At 38.0% G+C, this 10712-nt stretch overlaps 1 protein-coding gene across 1 annotated transcript; it reads right to left on the bottom strand.

Moving 5' to 3' along the window:
- Positions 1-6055: 6055 nt before the first annotated feature.
- Positions 6056-10367, bottom strand: LOC130566800 (CMP-N-acetylneuraminate-beta-galactosamide-alpha-2,3-sialyltransferase 1-like). The gene is made up of 7 exons (XM_057354582.1): positions 10349-10367; positions 9050-9236; positions 8505-8698; positions 7467-7646; positions 7344-7389; positions 7135-7254; positions 6056-6856 (listed from the first exon to the last, which is right to left on the bottom strand). The coding sequence occupies exons 2-7, from the start codon at positions 9224-9226 to the stop codon at positions 6689-6691; spliced, it is 885 nt and encodes a 294-aa protein (XP_057210565.1). The 5' UTR covers positions 9227-9236; positions 10349-10367; the 3' UTR covers positions 6056-6688.
- Positions 10368-10712: the final 345 nt, after the last annotated feature.

The raw sequence follows: 10712 nt of genomic DNA, 5'->3' as shown, positions 1-10712 counted from the left end.
TAAATTCTATTGGTTTACTATTACTATTATGAACCACACATTTTTCCCTTACAAAATTAAAAGAAAAATGTCGATCTTTGGCATTAATGGGTGTTCTATTGATCCCCATCTGCATCTCTTGTGTTTTGGGCAGGGTTCTATTATTTTTTTCAGCAGGGAAACCAACATAATGTAAAGAATATCATGTGACGGTATAATCTTTAGATTTTGATATAGTTTTGACCGACTAAGGCCATGTCAAAGACTTACAGCAAATCATATTGAAATAAATGGTTAAAATCAAACTCTAAAGCTCTTCACTAATAACTAGAGTTTTAGCCTAGTTTTCACACACTGGGTCACACTTTTGAGTGCAAGTTGCGTCTATTGACATTGATAGTCAACTATAATAATTAACAATGAACATTTGTGCAGTTTATCAAGCAACCGTTGCACTTATAGATTGCTGGGAGTGTCTCTAGCCTGACTTTTACAAGGCTTGACAGGAGTTCTCATCTCTTATCATCTAAAACCATTATATTGCCTACATTGTTGTGTAAGTTATCTTTCTCTCTCATTTATTGACTCACCACACAAACTAACGTTTGTGAAGTTGGCTAGTTAGATACAATTTAATATGCCAGTTATGTTAATGATAACAAATATCCTCATTTTATTAAAGAATACGCAGTGGTTTTAAAAGTGGGGGTGAGTTGTCAGCAGAACGTATAATACACCGGTGAACAGAGTGCACGATTGCGACCCGGGGATGCTATCGCGACTGAGGGGGACCCCGCATACAGCATAGCATGAGTCTCGTTTGGCTCATTTTCTGTAACACCTGCTGCAGTGTCACCCGAAGCAAATAGTTTAAATGCTTACCTTTCTCCCATTTCCCCAAGAGAGTTTTCAATAGTCATGGGCTCCATCCCTTCAGGTGTTGTTGCTTTATTGAAAAGCGTTCATTCAGTGTCCGCTGTCTCATTAAATTTGCTTGATATTCCTGTTGCTAAATTATGATTTGTTTCACCTTGTAAAAACAATAGACTGATCCGATCATTATTTCAAGAGGATATTGATAATATTCCTTATGTATTATCATACTGGAACAATGCAGTGAATGACATTTGCTGGAAGACGGTATGGATAATTCCTCATAATGTCCTTCTAACCAACAAAGTAAAAGAGGTATCCTATAAATAATTCACAAGTGTTTTCCCGCCAAACATTATATGAAAAAGTGTAAAAATTATATTTGCTCTAGCGGTTCATTTTGTGATGATTCTGATGAAACTGGTCTGGTTTTGTCCATAGGCTATACTAAAAAGCTATGGCAAGATATTCTATAGACTTTTTTAAAAACTGAAATTTACAATGAATGTACACCGTATTGGAAAGAGGTATACTTGGTTTTATAGAGAATGGTGGATCCAAAAAGAGACATTTTTTGTAATGAACTTAATCCCGTTGCTTGCCAAATTCCATATACATAAATCCAAATATTCTAATTTATTTTTCAATTTCATTGAAGAACTTGAACAATATATCTTATTAATTTCATCTTCCAAAAACAAAAAAGCTCTGAAAACAGTATCTATTCCCACTTCCTTTCCTTATGTCAATGGTTGGTGGGGTATACGGAAATTCTTGATCTTTTCTAGTGGGTAACTGTTATATGGCGTATAGACTACACCACTGGGCTAAACTTTAATTAACAAGACACATGACCAATTGCACCAATGTCGTCATGGGTAAACAGGCTGCAAGCACAATACAACACGCACACTCTTGGGAAGCCATTTGTTTAAATGATAGAAATAGGGTTCATTCAAATCAAGGTAGCTGTTTCTATATTAGCACAGACACAACAAACGCTCAAACCAATTGATTCTCCTTTAGCGAGAGCGGAGGACACGTAGCTTACCTGCAGGATGACGGTCACGTGCTCACATCTGCTGTTTCCAACACAGGAGAAGAAGTGGCGAGAAGAAGCCACCTGTGCGACTTCCTCTTTACTGACCTTTGCTCGTGGCTTGTTTTATTACAACCCTGCTGTAAAAAGTCGCATCCCTGTAAATGTTTACAGCACCAGCGCAATACTGTTTAGCCTACATTGTTTTGTTGGGATTTATTCTAACCTACATTTGTGGTAATCGTTTAAATGGACTCAAAGTGTATTGTATTTTTAAGGGATGTCGAGTGGGTGAATATTAATGGATTCAGAATACTGGCTCCATATATTACTTGACTGCTGATGAAGTTTTAAACTTGCAGTAAACTTGGACGTGAAGCCACCGAGCGGCCATATTAGCATTTACAACCAGCGTTTGCGCAGACCGATCGGTGTGCGACATTAAAGTAGCTAATTAGAAGCTATTAAAGCTAATAGGCTTGTTCGACTTGATGCGGCGCCGCAAGATCCGACAGGCGGATGACATCAAAGTACCGCGAGAGCGATTCGAAATCAATTTTTTTATGGTTTTTCGAATCGCTCTCGCGGTACTTTGACATGTCATCCCTGTCGGATCTTGCGGCACCGCATCAAGTCCTAAATTCTGCGCAGAATCGATCACCGGTGATCAGCGGAAGATGCATGCAGGTTAAGGGCTCGGCATACTACATTCGAAATCGAAAAACGACCGTCTGTGACCTGATTTCGGACAAAATGTACGCCGCAGCAAACCAAACGGAATTCTCCGGGAAACTTGGTGTTGGACGGTAAACACCCTCGAGCCACCATTGGTCCATAGCCATTACGTAATATGTGGGTGTGTTATGTAGCTCCGCCTGGTCTGTGGGAAATAACGCGTCATTTTATCATTTTATTTGTATACGTCATGTAAACCCCGCCGCCAGAAACAATTGGAAAAGGCTCGTTTGAGATGGCCAAATTCTGCGCAGAACCGATCACCGGTGATCAGCGCGAGATGCATGCCGGTAAGAAATGTGTCCGAGTTACGTCCGCCTTGCTCTGATGTCATGCTGACGTGGGTCAAAAAACTCTCGCGACGGCCAGGCGGCTGTATCGGATTCCTCGATTCTTCAGTCGGGCGCAGTTGAAAAGCACGATGGGAAACAACTTGCTGACGACACAGCTTAAATGCACATTGGGCGAGAATGACATAACATTTTCAGCAACAGTGTTCAGATGCACAAACCACAACTTATACACTTACTTATTAAACATGTCAGGAGCACAGGTGGCAACACCTTCTTCCCATCTTTCCCTGTCCCGTTGTACAGACTGAGAACATTGTCTGTCACAACGCTTTTTAGACTCCGTCTCACTATCTCACCTACAGGTGCTGGTCATATAATCAGAATATCATCAAAAAGTTGATTTATTTCACTAATTCCATTCAAAAAGTGAAACTTGTATATTATATTCATTCATTACACACAGACTGATATATTTCAAATGTTTATTTTTTTTAATTTGATGATTATAGCTGACAACTAATGAAAATCTCAAATTCAGTATCTCAGAAAATTAGAATATTACTTAAGACCAATACAAAGAAACGATTTTCTATCTGTGCAATCACTGCACGGTTGTGTAAGGAAAACAGTAAATGGTAGGCGATAAAATTTATGCAGGTGAATTACAGTAGGATTTGATATTTATTTAAATGAGTCACATTCCCTTTTGCCAGCTGGTGGCGCTATTGCTATAAGTGAACACTGACATGGATATGTGTTCAGGCCAGGACTATTATCAAACATGTGAAGTGTGAGGCCGGTCAGACATTGTGTGCCTGAGTTACTATAGCTTCCTGTTCATGGCGAAACGCCAAATTTTGGCAGGCCGCCAGGGTCACGTTCCCCCACGAAAAGTCAGGATCTCCGCAATTTAGCTTCGCAAAAGCCTTAAGATGAGAATGACATGAAAATGATGTTGATCGGATTAAAACTCTAGGAGGAGTTCGTTAAAGTATGACGCCTAGAAATTGCAAAAAATTACCAAATTGCACAGGAAATTAAAAATAACGGACTTCCTGTTGGGTTTAGAGATATGCTCCAAGAGACTTTTCTTAATGATTCGGCGTGGTCTATGAGCCCACCAAATTTGGTGCATGTACATTTTGCATAGCAGTCTGGGCAGTTCTAGGTGGCGCTAGCGAGCCATTTTGCCACGCCTAATTTTGAATCCCCTATCAGACGTAAATTTTCGCCACATCTGATGCATGTGCAAGTTATTGTGAGTTTTTGAGCATGTGTAGGCCTTCAAATTAGCGATCAAAGAGGGAGAAGAACACAAACAATAGGGCTCTGCACTACAGCGCAAGCCGGTGGCTTGCTCCTCCGTGCTCGGGCCCTAATTAAACAGACTATAAATTCCTACATGCAATATTAATGAAGTAAAACTTTAAAATTCTTAAGCAGCCCCCCCGGCCAGGCAAATAGTGCAAAACAGTATGCAAACAGTGGCGAGGAACCCAAAACTCAGATGGAGAAAAAAAACCTCAGGAGAACCCAGGCCCAACCAGGGGATTCCAGTTCCCCTCTGGTAAAAGCTGCTGCCTCTGCACATGCTCGACAAGGCTAAATAAAAATAAATAAACTTACTAATTAGGTAAATTATAGATTTAAGATTGTCATTAATAATCTAATAGCATTTGAAATTTTGTAGTGAAGACGTGTCAGGTGACCGCGTCCTTCTTTATCCAGCTCTATCATCTCAGCTCTTGTCAGGTCACCGCTTCACATTCTCCGCTCTACCATCAGGTCTGGGCATGAACTGCATCCTGCTCGCTGTGGTAACCTTGGAACAATGAGACAAGACATCTGAGAGTAGAGTACTGTTCTGCCCTCTTTGATGTAACATCAGTTGTTGTTGGAAGTGTTCCTGGATCCGGTTGATCTAACTAATGCAGCCTAAACCCTCAGAGGATTTATATTATGGAAGTGTAGTGTATGCAAGATTAAAAAGATGCGTCTTTAGTCTAGATTTAAACGGACAGAGTGTGTCTGCCTCCCGGACAGTGCAGGGAAGACTATTCCAAAATTTAGGCGCTAGATAGGAAAATTATCTACCACCTGCACTTGATTTTGAAATTCTAGGTATTACCAACTGACAGGACGCCTGAGAGCGTAATGCACGTGAAGGACTGTAATACAAGAGGAGTTCACTCAAGTACTGAGGAGCTAAACCATGTAAGGCTTTATAGGTAATAAGCAAGATTTTAAAGTTAACGCGATGCTTTATAGGTAACCAGTGCAAGGTTGACAGAACCGGGCTAATGTGTTCATACTTTTTTGTACGTGTAAGAACTCGAGCTGCCGCGTTTGGCTCGACCTGATTTTGCCAAGTGCTTGATGTCCTCAGGGCAACATATTTTGTTGACCCAAGGACAACATTTTCATAAATAAAACCTAAACCCACACCAGACCCCAACCCTAACCGTAACTTACCCCTAAAATCAGAGGGAAATGATAAGTGAAAAACAATGGTCTAGAAGCAGTTAATCCTGGTTGTAAGATTAAATTTAAAATAAACTGTAAACTTATTTCTGAAATCTGATTGTTTGATTTAAATGTTGTCCCAGGGTCAACATGATGTTGCCCTAAGAACATCAAGCACTTTGCAAAAACAGGATAGCCGTGACCATAGCGTGATCTGAAGTGTTGACTGGGGACTGATTGACAGTTTAATTGTTTTTAAGGGCGTGTGTCTGTAAAAGAATTGTAACCTTGAATGTCGTCAGTTTCTTATATTGAGAACATACACAATGCCAGAGGTAAACAATGACTTCAACAATAGGTCACAAAATTATGAAAATATAATTACGGCATATGTTGCACAGTGATATTGGGAGACGTCAAATGCAGTTGCGCGCCTAGTAGGCCCCTATGGTGGTGTCAGGAAGGCGATAACAAATCAGCAATATTGGAATACAAAAAAAGTTATGTGGAGCATTTTTGTTTCATAATCAAATGGCAAAAAGGTAATTCACTTAAACAGAATACATTGTAAAATATGGCAATTTAAACGCAGACTCTTATGCAACAGGAGATCAACCTGCGATCATTTAAAAGTATAATATAATATAAACAACACATGTACATAATATTCACATTTTATGCAATTTATTTTTATATTCCAGATGTAATATTATATAACTTAAACGTGCAAAAACAGCTTGACATAAAAGAAGTTGTAAATTATTTTTAAAATATTCTACATTTAAATATTAACATTGCCAGCCATCATTATTTTCATGTCTTAGACCACTGACATTTTATCATAATTTATTTTTACTTTATTTTTTTACATTTTTATCTTTTGTATTCTGAATAATTACTACCCATCTTTATATGCCAGTCTAGGCCTACTCCAAAGCATCCTTCACTTAAGATTTGACAGTCTTCCCTTCCAAAAATATAAATTACTGACTTGTTTTGTCCATTAAAAAACTCTGCAGAGATAATGTCCATCCACCCAAAACCTGCTTTCGAGTAGCAAGAATCCAGCAAAACGACATGTCCCACATCAACTTTTCAATTTAAAAGAATACAAACCAAAGCAAGATGTATTTAAACTGCAGCTATTCTGCTGAACAAGTTACATTGTGATAGGAGTATGTGATAATGGGTCATTTAATTCACAAGATGATGGAAGAAACAGGTTGGATGGATAGTAAGGAAGGTTGGATGGATAGCAGAAGTAGAGTCAGTTCATGGGTGAGTAAATGTAAACAATTCCCCCTTTTTACCGATACCCTTTATAGATTGAAATCTTTTTTCTCTGAAGAAGTTCATGTATTGTTTTGTTTTCAAAGTCTCCACCATGCGGGCCTGCTTTAAAGTGAGTATTAGTTTGATCAAAGTAATGATGCCAGGCTCCACCACTTGAAGCTCCGAATCCGAAAACATTCACCTGTGTATTACAAAGAGCGATCAGGTATGCTTTTTCATGTCGTATCACTGAAAACAGATTCAATTTTTAATTATTTGTCAATTTTCATGTGGTCAGTTCAGTTTTAATCAAAATAAGTTATGCCGCTTCTTTTTTTTTGTGTCCTTCACTTGAAGAGTTGCCATATGGGGAAGTATGCATACAAAATATTGTTATGTGTTATAAAGATTCATTTACAAGCCATTTACTAACTGAAACTTCCCTTTTTACAAATGTAGAAACGGCAGCGGTAGTTTTACCTCATCACAGATATGCAGGGCAAAAATTAATGTTATGAAGCCAGTGGATGGATATCTGCCATGTTTCTGCAACCAGCTATCATAGACATGTTTTATAAATCCAGGGTGGAGGATCATCACCTAGATAAAAAAAATTGCATCAGATCGTGTGAAATGTATACAATGCACTGTAAGTTGCTTTGGACAGTGACTCGGTCTGAGCTACTCACCTGGTCCTCGTTTGCATTTATGGAAGGTTTCACTGGCATATATGTGCTGCGGAACAAATAGACGACAAATCAATTATGCAATTTTTTTATGATATATTTCATAACTATAATTCAAATACTAACCGTGTGATGTGTCTAGTGGTGAAGGTACTGATGAGCCACTGCATGTCCCGAATTTTAAAGGGAAAAAGCACCAGGTGGGTGGAGTTGTCCAAATCCACAGCGCTCTCAGGATACAGAATCCGGTGAGTGGTCTTAGAGCCCACATCCTTCTCATAGCCTTTTGTCGGACCCTTATTTATCCTGAGAGAATTAAAGACGAATGTTAAAAGGTTGGGCCAAATGTTAAAAGGTCTTATATAGACCCTGTTGTGACAGTGTGGTTATACATGTAGTGTTTTCCACTTCAACTCATTTTGTTTAATGTTGACAATGTGCAACAAGTTTCAAAACAAACAAAAGACAGCCAAGCCCACATTAGCAACTATCACCACCTGTGTATTTTAAACCAAACAAGCTCTACTGTCTTATGTAACTGTTGGATGTTTGAATTGTTTGCCTATAATCTAAAGTTTTACAAAATAAAATTTGAAAGATACTGTAAAATGTACATTTGTCCAACAATTGTATTTCATGAACCCAAAGCCATTACGGTGACAAGGAAATATGGTGCAGTTAATCCCTAAATTATGTCAACCGTTCAATAGTTTTTCACTTAATCGGGTGGCTTATAGCATTAGCAACGGTAACAAGAGAGGAACTGACTCAAAGCCTCTATTGGAAAAACAATTTCTGCAGCCCTTAGGGCATCAAACCTTAACTGGACAAATGTTTCTGAAATACTTGACAGGTATGTGCACTTTTAAGTCTCATTTGATATGAAGCTAAGAACTTCAGTAGGTCTACAGTGTGGACACACCCTAGGTTGAATTCGGGGTAGGCTATTTACATTTTAGTTGTCTACCATCGCCATTAACATTTTAAACGGCATCATCTGTACAAACTTGCCTGAATTTGCCAAGTGAGAGATGTTCTCGAGTCAAAATCATTGTTTAACATTCTAGTCAGATTTGGGGGTCCAAGTGAATCATTCTCCCTCAGTTGTCTTTGCTCCAGTCTTTATTATGATTCAAACTTGTCAAAGAAAATTCAATGTAGTACCTAATAACAACATCATGAAAATCTATAAGAGGACCATATCGGGATCCGATGAGGTTCCCAGAGTTTCCCACCACAGCGCATGTTCTGCAGCGATCCGGGCCGGGGTCCGAGTAGTGGTCTTCATCTGGAAAGAGCGTGAACAGCTGGTCTACGATGTCTGTGTAGTTGACTTTAAGGGATGAATGTTGCAGACCCTGAGAAAAGATCACGACTAGCCTTAGGCGGAAATATTTTTGAACTTTTTTTTGGCAAATAATTAATTCGTAATAAGATGTTAAATGCCTGATTTGTATTCACACAGAATTTGAAGGTTATGTTCTTTGGGTGAAATATTACATTTTACCTTACAGAATATGAAATATTTTCATTACATGATAAATATTTATATGCTTAAATGTGATATTTATATATAGGCTACTTAATAATGCACTAAACTATTTTTATAGCCTACAGTGTGTTAAGGTCACTAAATAGCCTATCTCAATGACAACATTTGTGATGCTAAATCACTGGTTTATCAGTCAAATATTTCGAGGTAGACTTACCATCCACCATCTGTATACGTCTTGGCGAAGCACGCTGTTTTTCCTGTTGAGTAATGGTGGAACTGTGGGGTTGTGACGATAAGCAAACCATTCATCCTCCATAAAGTCCATTACGCAAGTCTGACAAGAGCATGAACTCTCCATGTATACATTTTCCGGTTTGACGCTAAAAAGCATCGGTGAGGTTCTGGTATAGATAACAAGATAGGTCATAAAGCTAAAAAATATGGTGATGTAACGAAGTCCCAGTCTATTGAAGACAGTCATCTTTTTTTTCTGTGGTGCTGGACAATGTATTTTGTTAATGAAAATATACATCTATTTGAATGACTAACTCTTGCTTAAGATCCGTTCGGTTCCTCTCTTGGAGAGGATCGTTTTATAGGCTAGTCATTCCCTCTGACGCATGATGTTTCAGTCAAACACCTGTCACAGAAGCGGAGTACACATTTCAGTCGAATAGTGCGGTAATAAATCAATATTAAGATATAGGCTTGAGGAAGTGAGTTGGACTACCAACCGACATAAAAAACGAATTAAAACACCAAATTAGAAAAACATGAGAAAAACGGAAAGGTACATTGTTGCATTTTTTTTTTACATTGAGATTACTCTCAAATGTCACAAATGACCTGTATTCACCGTAAATTTACACTTATCGAATTTACCAATACAAACGAGAATGGTTAATTTCATAACAATAATAAATAAATATAAATACAAAATGAAACACTTGTAATAATAAAAACAACACCATCAAAAACGCATAATTAACTTTTTTAACCGAGTAGCCTACAATTTGAATCGAAAAGTTAAGATTTTATTTGTTACGAAAAAAAAAACACATTGTTAAAAGGGCAATCTTACCTAGTTTATGAGTTCATCAAATCGACTTTCCTCATATTTTGTGATATTTCAAGCAGGTCGTCAGATAAGCTTTTAGGTGAGCTATACTGCACGCTGTCTTCCCGATCGCTTGGCAACTGATTGTGTAGAGGATTGGTAGTATCCATCTCTCGCCGAGTTGAACCGGTTTTACCCGTATAGCTCATGGGTGTTTAAATGTTAGATCCCAACATAAGCTTAAATAAATTATGACTCGTTTTTGGTTGCAATTTTATTTTAATTTGACTATAATAAACATTCCAACGACAATGACTCATCAGATGAATCAAGCAGATGAATAAAAATATCCAATATTTCTTCATGTCTTAAAAAAACGATGTGTACTGTAGTATAAAGAAGGAAAATCCATAACGGAGATCTTTTTGTTATAGGCCTAGTGAAAGATAAACTGACCTATGCTGTGTCTGAAACCGCTCCCTCGCTCACTCCTTCACATTCATGGCGAATGACATTTGAGTCCTGTGATGATGTGGAGTTCACTACATTACCCAAAATGCTTCATGGTATACGCAGGGCTGGGGAGTAACGAAATAGGCTACATGTAACTTAGATACGTATTTAAAATACAAAATTTGAGTAACTGTATTTCATTACAGTTACTTTTTAAATGGTGGTAGTCAAATTACAGTTACATCCGAAAAGTATTTTAGATTACCAAAGTGATTACTTGGAAATTCAATGGCATTTATTTCATTTAAACTTTATATTAACTGTATAGGCAATTAATGTAAACAGCAATCAGTGATTCTCTGACTCT

This window comes from Triplophysa rosa, linkage group LG16 (genome assembly GCF_024868665.1).
Source record: "Triplophysa rosa linkage group LG16, Trosa_1v2, whole genome shotgun sequence".
In the NCBI taxonomy this organism is placed as follows: Eukaryota; Metazoa; Chordata; class Actinopteri; order Cypriniformes; family Nemacheilidae; genus Triplophysa; species Triplophysa rosa.
The sequence above is the reverse complement of the archived record's forward strand: the minus strand, read 5'-3'. Positions and strand labels throughout refer to the sequence as shown.

Bases quoted from the DNA above. Each gene is read 5' to 3' on its own strand.
- LOC130566800 (XM_057354582.1), bottom strand. From the start codon at position 9,226: ATGCTTTTTAGCGTCAAACCGGAAAATGTATACATGGAGAGTTCATGC. The intron at 7,647-8,504 runs GTACTACATTGA...TAATTCTCTCAG, and splicing joins TTTCATGATGTTGTTATTAG to GATAAATAAGGGTCCGACAA. The intron at 6,857-7,134 runs GTAAAACTACCG...TGTAATACACAG, and splicing joins CCCTGCATATCTGTGATGAG to GTGAATGTTTTCGGATTCGG.